Below are 15209 nucleotides of genomic sequence, written 5' to 3'. Positions count from 1 at the left end.
AAATTTTAAACAAAGTGAAATTTTGTTCCCAAATTATTAAATTTTGAAAACAATCAAAAACAAATAAAGATAAAATGGAGTGGTATCCCGATGAAGATGAAGAAGATTTGATGTTCTCACCTGCATTATTGGCTCGTCGTGCCTCAGAGAGCTGGATTGTTGAACCACCGGTTGAGGTTAATATTGACAATATTATTATATGTTGGAAAAAATATTCAGAAGGCATTGCACCAAAACCAGTTGAAATGATTTGAAAGCCAAATTGTAAACCGGAATATATTTTTTGAGAAAATATATTCCAAACTTTACTTAAAATGTGATTTTCTTAGCCGATTTAACATTAATTATTAGCAGTCATTACAGATGAATATTTGGAATTCATTAGGTTTATATTAACTGCGCAAAAGTCTGATATATATGGAAAATGGCCTAAAATCTACATTTACTTCGAAATGTCCTTAAGATTTTTTTGATGATCCTTAATAATTTATTCTTAAGAACTCCACAATTGTTCAGAATCCATTAAAATTTCTCAAACATATTCTTTAAATATCCATACAGCGTTTAAAGTCCTTCACTAAAATTCTTTGAATATCCTTAAAGATCTGATAATCAATTAAAAATATTCTCAAAAAATTCTGCATAATTTATTCTTAAAAAACTTCACGCTTATTTCTTGAGATTCCATTAAAATTTAATCTCTAACAAAACCAAAATGTTGACCCTTTGTGGGGGAGGTACCAGAAGGAGTGGATCAATGGATCCCATCTTCAGACTTGATCTAGGCTTGGTAAAGATAATAGGTTGTGCAAAATTTGGTTCAAATCGGACATTCCATTTCCCTGATATTGGATTCCTAAAAATTATTAAAAATGTTGACCCTTTGTGGGGGAGGTACCAGAAGGAGTAGACTAGATCAAACTTTATCTAGGTTTGGTAAAGGCAATGGGTTGTGCAAAGTTTGTTTCGAATCGGACATTCCATTAGACAGATATTGGATTTGTAAATATTGAAACTTTTGACCCTCTGTGGGGGAGGTACAGAAGGAGTGGGCCAATGGGTCCCATCTTCCTACTTGATCTAGGCTTGGTAAAGATAATAGGTTATACAAAGTTTCGTTAAAATCGGATAGTCCTTTTTTTATAAAAAAGTTATAAAATTAATTTTAAGCACAATTTTTACCATTTTGTGGGGGAAGTACCAGAAGGAGTGGACCGATATTCCCCATCTTCGAACTTAAACTAAGTTTGGCAGAAATATAAAGATGTGCAAAATTTGAATGAAATCGGCTGCTGAGTCTGAGTCTGAGAGTACATACAAATATCCTTGAAAATATAAAAATGTTCGACTGATAGTCCATTATTTTTTGGATATAATAGTGCCTCAAAAATATTCCTTAAAAATTGCACTACTACAAATGTAATATTTTGAAAAATTCTATCGAAAGGATCTGCTAGTCACTCTGACAGTATCATATTTAGATATTTGGTAGTCTTTATGGATCTGATAATCCAAAAAAAAATCATAACATATTCTTGGGGGTCTCAGAGTCCCAAAAAATATTCTTTAATATTCGACTGATAGTCTCTCCAAAATATTCCTTATACATATCATTATTACAAATCTGATATATATATATATATATATATAATATATAATGTGAAAAATTCAAAATAACGATCTGATAGAATCACTTTGATAGTCCCTCAAAAATATCGAAATCCGAGGGAAAATATTCTGGAATATCTATGGTACCTTAAAGAATTATCCATGATTCCGTAAGAATATTCTCAGAAAATACACTCGCATGGTCTAATAGTCACTTAAAAAATCTGCTCGGTACAAAAATCTATCAAATTATTGAAATATTTAAGTTTATGTATCAATATTTGTAAAAATCTATTTTTCAAAGCTAAGTTTAAAGATACGATTATCAAGAAGACAATGTTTCAAAATCCACCGTGGAGGATCTATTACTCCCGCACTTTAGATTGAAATTATCTCAATAAATATTAAAAAAATAATAATTTTATAAGTAATATTAAATAATTTCCGATTTCGATATTTTTGTAGTGATTCTATTATAGGTTTAAGACCGAATTTTCCAGAATATATATTATATCAGATTTGTAATAGTGGGATTTTTAAGTAATATTTTTGTGGGACTATTACATCCAAAGACTTGACTCGAAGACTTGGCGAAATCCACTAGATTTTCCAAGGGATCCAATGGCCAAATAATGATGCTGCAAACTGCTATCCGTTTTTCCAAAATAACTCCTAATTTTTAAATCATATACCCTGGGATGTGTACAGGTTTCTGATGGAACTATCTGAAAATAAATAATAAAGTTAATAAAATTCAACTCATTTATAATTAAATTCATTTATCACTTACCTGTGTGTTTATTATTTTGCAATCCAATTCATTATTGTTATTCTTTTTTTATAATTTCAGAGTGTTCCGATTAATGTTACATTGCAACGTAAAAAATCATTGCCCGATTTCCAAGAACTGCCACGTGCCACAGAGGCTATGAGCCGCGAAGAGGTATCTGCTTTGGGCTCAGCAAGACGCGAAGCGGTTAGACGACAAATCGAAATGAATGAAAAGCTCAAAGCGAATCCATTATTGTATCTCGTCAGTCCACAAGTTAAAGTAAGTAGTAACATTAAAAAATATCATAATTATATTTTATAAAAAAATATGCAAAAAATTATTTAGAATATATATTATATTTGGTTCTATAAAATATTTCGAGTAGTAATTCTATAAGTTTTTTTTAAATATCTGGATTAAAGTGAAATAGTCTTTAGATCCTTTTATATTTACTAGGCCCTTTCCAAATAGGTGATTTTTTTATATATATTAGTGAAAACCAAGATTTTAATTTAATTTTAAAAATTATTTTTTTGTTGTCTTTTTTTAGGATTGGTTCTCACGACAACAGTTGGTGCTCTTGGTGCTTTTTGTAAATATCATATTGGCCATAATCTTTTTCAAGATGCTGACATAGCGAACACTTTCGCCACCTCTTCATCAATTATTGTTGGACGACAGACAGAATCAGCAGCAGCAGTTCCCGGAAATACCAAAGCAAGAACATGACGACGAACAACAAGAGATTTTCAATACAACTTTGTTTCAATTAGACTCAGTTTTTCTTAGCCAGAGAGCAGCAAAAGCACAATCAAACTGTTAAAGTTATAAACAAACTTCATTTTTAGGAAGGAAGAAATAAAAACAACTAAGTTTTATGGCTGGAGCAAAACAATTTGATGTTTCCGGCACACTCTTCTGTCTCTCTCTCTATCTTTATATAAAAACAATTTAATAATAATAATTTTAAATCATTTGAATTTAAACAAATGTCTTATTTAATAATTTATTTTTCTAAATACATAATGATTATTATATATATTAAAAATAATATATACTTTATATTTATATATATATGAAAAACAAAAACTAAAAATATATATTTATATAATTTATTTAGCATTTGCAGTAAAAAAACAAGATAAAAAATAAAAAAATTGAAAAACAAAAATCAATGTAAAGAATCGTACGAGAAGAAGAAGAAGCAAAACCAAACACACACATTTACTTCAAACAAAATATTTAGACTGCAGAAGAAAAAAAACAATTTTTTGTCAAAAACCCCAAAAACCTTATAAGAATTATTAATTTTTAATTGTTGTAATCAAGCGAAACAATATATTAGATTTTTTTTGATGATAAAAACCAAAATAATAATACATAATAACAATATGTACATTGTATATATTTTTTTATTTATTTTTAAACAAAAGCAAACAAAGAAAGAGGGTACCTCTTTCTGAAACCAAAGAAAAAAAAACATACACTATCAATTATCAAAAGTGGTAAACAAAAAATTGATGATTGTTCGAATTTATTTTCTATTGTTTTTGTTTTGTTGATCAAGCATTTCATTTTCAGAATGCTGTAAAATCAAACTTCCCCGCCCTTTCCCTCCAAGATGAAACAAATAAACAAACAAACCAAAAAAAGAGAGAATATAAATAAATTTAGTATAGCAAATATAATCTTAAATAGAAAAAATAAAACAACTACAACAACAAATATGCTGAGTATCTTAAAAAATATATATGTAATAGAAAAAAGAAAAACAAAAACAACTCTTTAAAACAACAAACGAATTTTGTACACTTTTTAAAAGCTCTACTAAATTATATTAGCATGAATGAATGAATAATAATTACAATTCATAATTTATTTTCTTAAATCAAAATTAATTTTTTGGAGAGATTGTGTCCCTTTCCAAATGGCGAAATGAATAATTTTTTATAGTGATTTCCCTATTTTGAGTTGATCTTAATGAATAAAGGAGATTAAAAAAAATAAATTTCGATGACTAATACAAATTGAAATAGATTATTTCCAAGACATTGTTTATTTGTGACACAATCAACGTTTAGGATATAGAAAGGAGCAGAAAATAACTTAAATAAATTTTTCTGTTGGAATCCAAATTTTAAAAATGGGTCCAAAATTTGAGTAGTTGCTAAAAGGTATATTTCTTTTATTTTCCAATTTCATGTTGCAGGATTTAAATAGATGGCCCTTGGCCACTTTTTTGGATTCTTAAAAAAATCTATTTTTTTAATATACAGAATTATTAATTATATTTTTCAACAAATAAACCATATTTATTAGAACTTTGTTTATTTTTTTATAATTGGTTTGATGCTATTATGAATCGAAATATATAATTTCATTCTTCGTTTTATTATTTTTAAATTAGAATCATATTTATTTACAAATTTTCATAACATTTGTTAAGCTATTTTTTTAACAAAATGTTTAATATTTATTAAAACGAAAATATGTATCCGAAATTGACTTCAACAAGAGTATTTCTTTCATATTTTAAAAAGTTGAGGTACAAAAGTCCGGTAAAAATTTAGTATTAAATTAGTTATTGGAGCAGCTTGTACTGCTGTGTATTTCTTCTTAATCTCCGGGTAATCTACGAGGATGGTATTCACACGATATTCTCAAATTGCTTCCTCAATTGCATCCGTGTGAATACGATTCAATCCTGCTTGATAGGCCTTTTGATCTAGAGGCTCCTTTTTGTACCTATATACATCTCTCTCTCTAGATTTTGGAGATCCTTCCTGACATGCCTAGGTGGTGGGTGTTTATCCATTAGGTAACGGTTTGGATGGCTACTCCTATAACACCCAAGTAGGTTTTGCATCGACAATATCTTGTAGTGTTGACGCACAGAAGGATCTTCCTCACGTAAGTGGTCTGTTTGTTGTGTATGTCGTTAACAAGGTTTCTTTGACCGGATTGACCCGGAGGAATCAACTTCCGACCAAGGGCTGTGTCAACCCAGCAAGTACATGTTCGAATAGTCTATTCCCCACTCTATTCCCGTGCCACAAGAATTTTACTATTCTTTTTCGATTTCGAATAAATTCTGTTATAACCGAACACTAGATTTTTGTTGCTCCATTCGCTAAAGGTTTAATTCTAATTTTTAATGTTAAGAAGATAATTATAAAGATATATCAAATACCTATTTTGGAAAAGAAATCGACATGGGGCATTTGTGGGCTTAGGAATATTTTTAAATGCGATAAAAACTGCAATCAATAAAATAAAATTAAGAGTGGACTGATTCCACGTAGACATCATAGTTTTGTATTTAAATGTTAACCCTTTTTCCAATTAAATTAATGGTGAAAGGTATCAAACAGTTTATTGAAGAGCTACGTTATTGGAATTTTTTTCCAATTAAAATAATGGTGAAAGGTATCAAACAGTTTATAATGTTGGGTCCAATGAAAAACACATCTATAATGCGTGGTTTGGCCTGTAATTAATATAAATTAGAGTCCATGACAAAAATTACTCTTCTTTATTTCCTCATTTTAAAATCTGACCAGGCACATTTGGCAGATGCCTATATTTGTTTAATTGGTTCAGTATTCCTCTCCCTGGTTTATTTCGTTTTAAAACCTGCAACAAAAATATGGATTAATTTAAGTTCAAAATTATTTGTATATATTAAATACATACCTTGTCTTGGGGAGATAATTTTTATTTTCATCTTTTTCTAGAGATGATTTGTTGTTTTTTTTTTTAATTATTATAGGAGGTATACCAAACACGAACCATTATACAATTTCTTTCGTCCATGGTTATGTGCCCGATCAAGCATATTGACAAAATTTTTAATAAAATTGAAAGAAACAAGTTTATTACTTTTTTTTTGCTATTTTTTTCTTGCCAAAACCTATTACGAAAAATCTTACAATTATAAAGCAAGGTATAAAAGGAATAATACAAAGCTAGTAACCTGCAGACTTGAAGTTTGGTCTGGAATAGCTGAAAATTATTCATTTTTTTTCATTATAAAATAAACACAATTATATAGTTCCTTTTCATGTTATTACAACAAAATTAAAACATGAGTGGTTGACTTACTGCTTTAGGTAGAAACCCTTTAAAATAGTTTGTACGTACGTCTATGGGCAATCTAAACCATTTTCACGAAATCTCTTCTGCGGATAGATCACAGATTGTAATGTGGAAATTTGTGAAATAGCAGATCTATGTGACATTTTTCTAATGGAAATAATTTTTTAAAATAAATATGTTTCCCTTTTATGGCAAGTCCATTGTATAACATTTCTACAACTATTTTTTAAACGAAATTACAAATATTTAATGAACAAATAAAAAAAAAATAAATGCATCGTTTTGTTTTCGAGTCACTTAGTTTTAATTAATATCTTTTTATATATATATTTCATTGGAGGAGAAGAAAATCATGTTTCATACTCGACACTCTATTACATACATAGAAACACAAAAAACATACACATATACATAATATTATTCATATATGGAATTACACATAAATATTATTTATATATTGAATTATGTTTATTTAAATTATTTTGGTTTCGTTGGTTTTATTTTTAATTGCTAAGTTATATAAATGTGTTTATTTGTTTTTGTTCTTTATTTTATAAATTATAAATAAAAATAAAATATAATTTATTAAATAAAATAAAATTGAAATATAAATGAAAAATTATAAAGAAAGAGGATTTCGAAATTTATATAATAATTATTCTAACTCGAAATTTTGAACGGTACGCATTAGAAGTTTTAAATCGTATGGATTCTAAACGACATGGGGAATCTATGGAGATGCGGTATTCAAGGGTGATATAAGGGGTTTCGATAACCCCAATCTAGGTGGTTTCAATACCCCTAAATTAAACTATTACTCATTTTGGTTCATAATTGAAAAGTTTAATTCATCTGTGGACAGATTTGAAAAACTGCCACATTGGATTTTATTTACTTATTTATATATATATATATACAGTGGTGGTCACAGAATTAAAACATTTACTGTGGTAAACATTTTCTGATCAGCCCTCGATTCGTTTGAAGTATTTTTGAAAATTTTTTAATTCAGAACACTTCGATATACTGTACTTAAGAGATTTAGTGTGAAAATGGAAAATTATTGCATGTAATTTTTCCATAAATAACGGTTTTTATGAAAATACATCGACTTTGAAGTGGCCATATAATTAAAACATTGTGTGATTTTTTACTTTACTGCATTTTTTGAAAATATTTTTAAAAAAGCTCTTTAATTTAGTTAAATTATGTAAACTAAGCACCGATAAAATCATTTACTGATAAAAATTTTTGAAAAAATCTGTAAAATCTATCTAAATGGCCAAAAATTTGTAAAGTACACCTTACATTCAGAAAATAACCCTTATTATAGAAAATAAAGGTCCGAATGCACCAGACATTGCTAGAATTAGTAGAAAACAATAAATAATTCTCAAAATAAATAAATATTTGAAATAAAAACTGAAAAAATGGGAATTAACCTAAAAGAACGACTCAATTCAGATAGCCTTTATTGAAGAAGGCCGGCATATTTTTGCAGTATGTGAGGAAATACCGATTGATATTGGCATTTATTATATCAAATCGATTGTTCGAGTAGTACAGAATATATTTTATCAAAAAATATATCAGTCACAACAAAAAGAACAGAGATCAACACCTATGTTGACGAGAAAACGTTTCTGGTACACAGCAGCATGTTTGATGGTTAACTCTTGACCCTTAAAATCTATTGAACATGACAATATTTTTCCAAAATAAAATTTTTAGAATAGAATAATGTCCATTTAATCTATTTTAGCCTAAAAGAAAGAAAAAATTTACAATTTGACAAATATTTAAAGTCTTGTGTTGAGCATCAAAAATGCTGCTGTGTGGCAGAAACGTTTTCTCGTCAACATAGGTGTTGATCTCTGTTCGTTCTGTTGTGACTGATATATTTTTTGATAAATTATATTCTGTACTACTCGAACAATCGATTTGATATAATAAATACCAATATCAATCGATATTTCCTCACATACTGCAAAAATATGCCGGCCTTCTTCAATAAAGGCTATCGAAATTGAGTCGTTCTTTTAGGTTAATTCCCATTTTTTCAGTTTTTATTTCAAATATTTATTTATTTTGAGAATTATTTATTGTTTTCTACTAATTCTAGCAATTTCTGGTGCATTCGGACCTTTATTTTCTATAATAAGGGTTATTTTCTGAATGTAAGGTGTACTTTACAAATTTTTGGCAATTTAGATAGATTTTACAGATTTTTTCAAAAATTTTTTATCAGTAAATGATTTTATCGGTGCTTAGTTTACATAATTTAACTAAATTAAAGAACTTTTTTAAAAATATTTTCAAAAAATGCAGTAAAGTAAAAAAATCACACAATGTTTTAATTATATGGCCACTTCAAAGTCGATGTATTTTCATAAAAACCGTTATTTATGGAAAAATTGCATGCAATAATTTTCCATTTTCACACTAAATCTCTTAAGTGCAGTATATCGAAGTGTTCTGAATTAAAAAATTTTCAAAAATACTTCAAACGAATCGAGGGCTGATCAAAAAATGTTTACCACAGTAAATGTTTTAATTCTGTGACCACCACTGTATATATATTTTTTTTTTTTTGAAATGTTGGTCTCTCGGACAAAAAAAATTAAAAAATGTGGGAATATTTAAAATAATAATTTGGGGAATAACAAGTTATACCTGTGTATAATTTTCTAAAGCTAGAGGGGAAACTTGATAGACTATTTAATTTCCAATTTTGGACCTCTTTGAAAAAAATTACAAGAATTCAGGGATTCAAAAAGTTTATTAAAGACACCGATTTTGGGAAGAAAAATATATCGAACACCAAGTGCCACCTGTGTAAGACTAGAGATAAAGGAACTTGATTAAAATTCAATTTCCAATTTTGTACCTTTGCAAGTCTTTGGAAAATTACAACAAATGAGGAATTAATAAGGATCACTAAAGGCAAACGTTTTGGGAAAATATATATCGAACACCAAGTGCCATCTGTGTAAAATTTTCAAAAACTAGGGAATTTGATGAAAATTCAATTCGGAAAACTTTTTCGTATACATGAGTGTATTTAAATTTGTAGAGATGTTCAAGAAGAGCCAAATAAGTGACCATTGAAGCTCTACATTCTGTCAGCTCCAACTCTACTGTCAGCTCCAACTCATCATGGAATGAAATTGATTCTAGTTCTTACATAAAATAAATATTCTTTTCCCCTTGTGATTTTCAGTGTTTGGTCTTGAGTCTTTAAAAATAAGAAAATAAAGTTCAAATTTTGCTGAAAATCATGTTTATAGTCTCTTGTGAACAGACTATCCGAATCGAAGGCACAATTTATATTTTAACCAAGCCTGTATAATGCTGGAAGATGGAACTCATCATTTCATTCCTACTGGCACCTCCCCCACAAAGTGTTAACATTTTAAAAATGTCTTTAATTTTACTAAACTTTGCACATCGTAATATTTTATAAAAGAGGGGAATCAAACATTCATACAAATTTAAAATTCTGTGAATATAATATACACAGTTTATTAATTTTTTCTTAAATAAAAATCATTTAAAATTGGACTCCTGCCTGGGTTAACTAACCTTATTTCATAATTCGCCTTTGGATTGGAAAACATTTCTCTTTAATATAATTGTTTTTTTCTTTAAAAAAATAATAACACCCAACATAAACACAAAACAAGTGCAATTACTCTAAAGATTGGCAAAGAAACTATTCGTATAAGTCTAAACTACAAAAAAAGCAACCAAAAAATAAGTCTAAACCAAAAAAAAGTAATTAACTAAGATCCAAATTAAAAACTAAAAAAAACAAAATTTTTTATACGTATCACTTTTTTCTGAATGAGGAAAACCGAAATGAGAATATATAACGAATTAAATACTTATGAAGAATGAATGAAAAAGCTATATTATTAGTATTATAAAAAACAACATAGCTAACTAAACTACAACCAAGAAAATCAAACCAAATTTTTTTAAAATAATTATTAGATTACTTTTTAAATGATAAGGCCAAACAAAACATATATTAAAAAACAACAAAAAAATAAACATTTAATGCAATGCAAATTCAAAATAAAAACCATAAAATAGTAAGCATTAAAATGAACTATATAATTTAGTTTGATTGTTTTATTTCTGCTTACAACAACAACAATATTGGAAAAAAAGTATTGTGCTGAATTTGCCAGAAATCAGTTTTGATTATTCTTAATAAACTAAAATGAAAATATAACATTTACCAAAGCTAAATAAAAAACCTATAATTGTAGAACCAACAAACCGAAATATTAGCTTTCATAAAATGCTCGCATGTCATGATGATGAGCCCTAAATAATATTATATATATATTCATACCATACATACCAAATAAATATACATATATATTGTAATCAAAATACCAAACCAAAAGAAAAAATTAAAAAAATACATCCCATTATAACAAACACTTTTAAGACAAATGGGAATCTGATGAGACATTTTTGAATAAAATTCAAAGAAAATTTAAATAAATATTATCATATAAACTGAAATTTATTGTAGTTCTTTTTTACAAAAAGGATAGTTTTAATAGGACTGTTGCCGGTAGATGCATACAAGCCTTGCAATATGAAAATTTGTAGTGAATTTCGATAGGATCTCGAAACAATATTAAACGTCACAACATAATTCCGAATCATATCGACTTTTTAATCGGGGGTTTCAATGGGATATTGAATTTGTGAAGTTAAACATGATTTTTGTTGAAGAAATTACACATTTATTAGAAATAAAAATTAGAAATTAAAAACTTAATATAAAAAAAATTATTCAAAACATTTCCATGATAACCAAAATTTTGTGAAATTTGCTGTAGAATAATTTTGTATTTGACAAAACAATCATAAGATGCAGTATTATTGAAGGGTTTGACACATTTCAACAAGGTCAAGAAGTCAACAAAGAATTTGTTGTTAATAATATTTTGCACTATACATTTATTAAAAACTTTTGAATTTTAATACATAAGTTCCATTCCAGAACCTACACGAATCTACTAATTTTACAAGTTTTCCCACTTTTTACTCGAAACCCGTTCCTGAACCCACAAAACTGGTAAAACATTGAACCAAATTTAAGAGAACATAAAATAAAATGGCTTTCTCTATGTAAACTTTTTACTCGAAAAATTTGTCCGAGTGAAAATGGAAAACAGGAATGCCAACTTCTGATTGGCTATTATGTTGATTTTGAAGTATTACCATCTAATTTTGACATATTTACTTGATTTGCGTTCCCGAACAAATTATATTGTACTCTGAGAGAGATTTTGAAATGTTTCCTTTTTAAAAGTTTGTTTCGAGACACTTTTATATATACGATTTCTCTTGTTCAGTGACTTATACTATAATTTAATGGAGAATAGTTTTATTTATTTTTTTTTATTTATTTATTTATTCATTTCAAAGCCAAGCCAAAAAGCCTTATATGGCCAGTATACTACAAAATATACAATCCTTCTAAAACATCTAGTGGGAAACATTTGTACAAACTCAGCAAAATATTTTAAGAGTGTCCAAAAATTTGAAGTTCGTATAAAAAATGGAAGTTCCATTGAGGGTAACCCGGATAAATAAGTATTCATTAAGTAATGTTAATGGCTGCTGTCTCTTAATAACTTTGTAATAGTGAAGGACAGTACGTTAATTTATATATTCACGACAATTGCAACCCCGAAATTGTGAATTGAATTCAACAAATGATCGTGTATACCTAATTGAATTGAATTATCCGACGAAAATGACTTAAACAATAGAAAAAATATATCCTTGAGGTACAATAGAAGTGACATGGTCACACATTTATATCGTAATATCGCCAATGACATCATATACCTAAAATAGAATGACTTCAAGAAATACTTATCCAAATATTTTGAAATGTCTTGGAAAGAGTGAATATTGAATGCTTTGTACTATTGAACCATGGTATTAATATTACAGCCGACTAACACATGTTAATGGAATTAGAAATATTTTTAAAACTTTTGAACAAGTAACTCTGTTATTTTTCATTGTAGACAAATACAATAATATATTGGTAAACATAAATTTATTCAACTTTGTATAATTATTATGGGAGGGACAAAACTCTAGATTCAATCAGACTTATCATTCAGAATTATTTATTTATATTTCATATTGCCCATTCTTTCGACCTTAAGGCTGTGAACTACATTTTCACAATTAAATATAAATTGCATCGTTATGAAGCGTCTTAAATGTACAATGGATGGATTAGAACGAAACCCCAGAATGTCAATACACATAACGATACAAACTTTCGTCTCCGACATGGTTGTTTTTAGTTGATTGTATTCAAAATTGAATAAGAGATTATGAAGATATGTACGAAATAATTGACGGTGTTTGAGGTCACACTTTTCACTTCCCTGATGGTTTTAATTTTTTGGTATAAGTATGGATTGAATAGCAGATTATTAAGATGTAAAAATTAATTGACTGGGACTCGAGTTCCCAATTTCGCTGCTCTGATGGTTTTCATTGCTCAGGATTGTTATATATGCTGATGAATATTTCAAAATATGACTTTTGAGGACCAACTTTCATAGTTATTGATGTAAATGTAGATTATTAAGATATGAAGAAAATAATTGACTGGGAATCAATTCCCTGGTTTCACTATCTTGATGAATTTAATTGTTCAGGCTTATATATGTTTACTGGGTTATGTAGTTGTTTCATTCTGACTTTATGAACATATGAGCCTAAAATTTATGTCCTAAATAGAATTCCTAAATGTAAAAAATATATTGTTACGAATATAACTTTAGATTTAAGTTAATTTAGATGAATTCCGTTAATTTAAGAATTTGAATTGTAACGTAAATTTCTACTACGCAGTTTATTTGAATAACTTCACAACAACAACCACTGTATAGATTTTTCTACATCCTTCCATTTCCTCTTTCATTTTCTATTTTGTTATTGTCGTACAATTCTTGTTAAACGTCATTCCTCTTTCTTTGTTATTCCCTCGCCTGTATATGTGTTGTTGTTATTGTAAGTTTGTTTACTCAAGTTTGTTGTTGTTATTGTTCACTCAGTAAGTTTGTTGTTGTTATTGTTACTCAATGTGTTTGTTGCATTGGTAGATTGTTCGTGATCTAGGTGTTACCAGATCGTCTAGAAACTTCTGTAGCGACAGGCAGGGCTCATATAAATAGAGGGAATGGAAAGGCAGTGAGTCAGTTGTGAATCAGATCGCGAATTGAAACCGTTGTGTAAAGTAAAGTGCAAAGTAAAGTTGTGTGAATAAAATCATTGTAATAATCGTAATCAGAACGAACCCGCGTTTTATTTGGTACGAACCGTATCGGGAAATAAAACAACGTCTACACGGGAATAAGTGAAGTCCAAGAACGTAACAATTGGTGTCGGAAGTGAGATTACGATAATACTACGATGAAGTTTAAGGATCTACGAGTGGAAGACTTGAAGAAGGAGCTGAATAAATTGGAATTGTCCTCTACTGGCAACAAGGCTGAACTACAAAAACGTCTGTTGGATGAGTTCGAGCGCCGTGGTATGAACATCGATACATATGAGTTTGACAGTAAGGATGAAGTGGATTTATCGGAAATGGGCGAATCCAACGGTGGGGAAGTCTCGTCAGTAGCTGCCAGGGGTGACGATTTCAGAGAAATGCTGGCTAAAATGTTCGAAGAGAATTCCAGAAACACGAGACGAATGTTCGAAGAAAATTCGAGAATAACGAACGAGAAACTCGAGTACATTACAGAAGTTATTGGAAGGAGAGTGGAAACTGTGGAGGTCCAAATTAAAGAGTTGGATAAGAAAGTGCAGTCGGTTGACGAGAAATTTCTGGCCCACGACCACAGGTTTACGAATCTGGAGAAGAAAATTTCGGAACTGGAAATTAAAGGTGGTCCGGTGCGAGTTCCTGATAACGCACTAAAAATCAAACCTCCTGTATTCGACGGCTCTACGTCATTCAATGTTTTCAAGTTACAGTTCGAGACAGTGGCTTCTAGAAATTCGTGGAACGACAGCGACAAAGCGGTTGCACTACTTCTGGCATTGAAGGGCAGTGCTGCTGATGTTATACAGAGTATTCCTGTCGCTTCTAGGAACAACTATGAAGATGTTATTGCTGCACTGGAACGTAAGTACGGTGGCGAACATAAACAAAACATCTACCTTATGGAACTAAGGGGAAGAGTGCAGAGGGCAAACGAGACGTTGCAAGACTTTGCAGCTGAGGTGGAACGTTTGGTGCTAATGGCGTATCCAGGAGAGAATCACCCATTGGTGGACCGTATTAAAATCGAAACCTTTGTGAATGGCATACGTGACCCTGAGATTAAATGTGCAACATATGCGTCACCAAAAGCGTCGTTTGCCGAAACTGTGTCGTTTGCCCTTGCCCAAGAGACGGCAAGAATAATTGTTAAGCCCCAGACCCACAAGATTCGCCAAATGGAGACCGAAGGTTGCGAGCCCAAATCTCTCGTTAACTCGATCAAGGACGCCATGAAGCAGGTAATAGAAGAAACAAAGTTAGTAGGAATGACTAAGCCCAGGGTTAGATGCTACAACTGCGATAAAGCAGGTCATATTGCGCGCGAATGCAGAGCTAAGCGCAAACGATCCAGGTCATCGTCACCACCTCCAACGAAAGATGGTAGACGAATGGCTCAACAGTCCACCA

General features: G+C 29.6%; 1 protein-coding gene across 1 annotated transcript; it reads left to right on the top strand.

Annotated features, from left to right (window-relative positions):
- The first annotated feature begins 52 nt into the window (after nt 1-52).
- On the top strand, nt 53-3106 carry LOC133331039 (uncharacterized). The gene is made up of 3 exons (XM_061539442.1): nt 53-176; nt 2459-2659; nt 2931-3106. Exons 1-3 carry the CDS (start codon nt 75-77, stop codon nt 3015-3017), a joined length of 390 nt encoding a protein of 129 aa, XP_061395426.1. The 5' UTR covers nt 53-74; the 3' UTR covers nt 3018-3106.
- The last annotated feature ends 12103 nt before the right edge of the window (nt 3107-15209 follow it).

Source organism: Musca vetustissima, unplaced genomic scaffold, assembly GCF_032173495.1.
Source record: "Musca vetustissima isolate MV318-11 ecotype Yass unplaced genomic scaffold, APGP_CSIRO_Mvet_v1 utg12485, whole genome shotgun sequence".
Taxonomy (NCBI): Eukaryota; Metazoa; Arthropoda; class Insecta; order Diptera; family Muscidae; genus Musca; species Musca vetustissima.
This window is presented reverse-complemented; position numbering and strand designations above follow the sequence as displayed.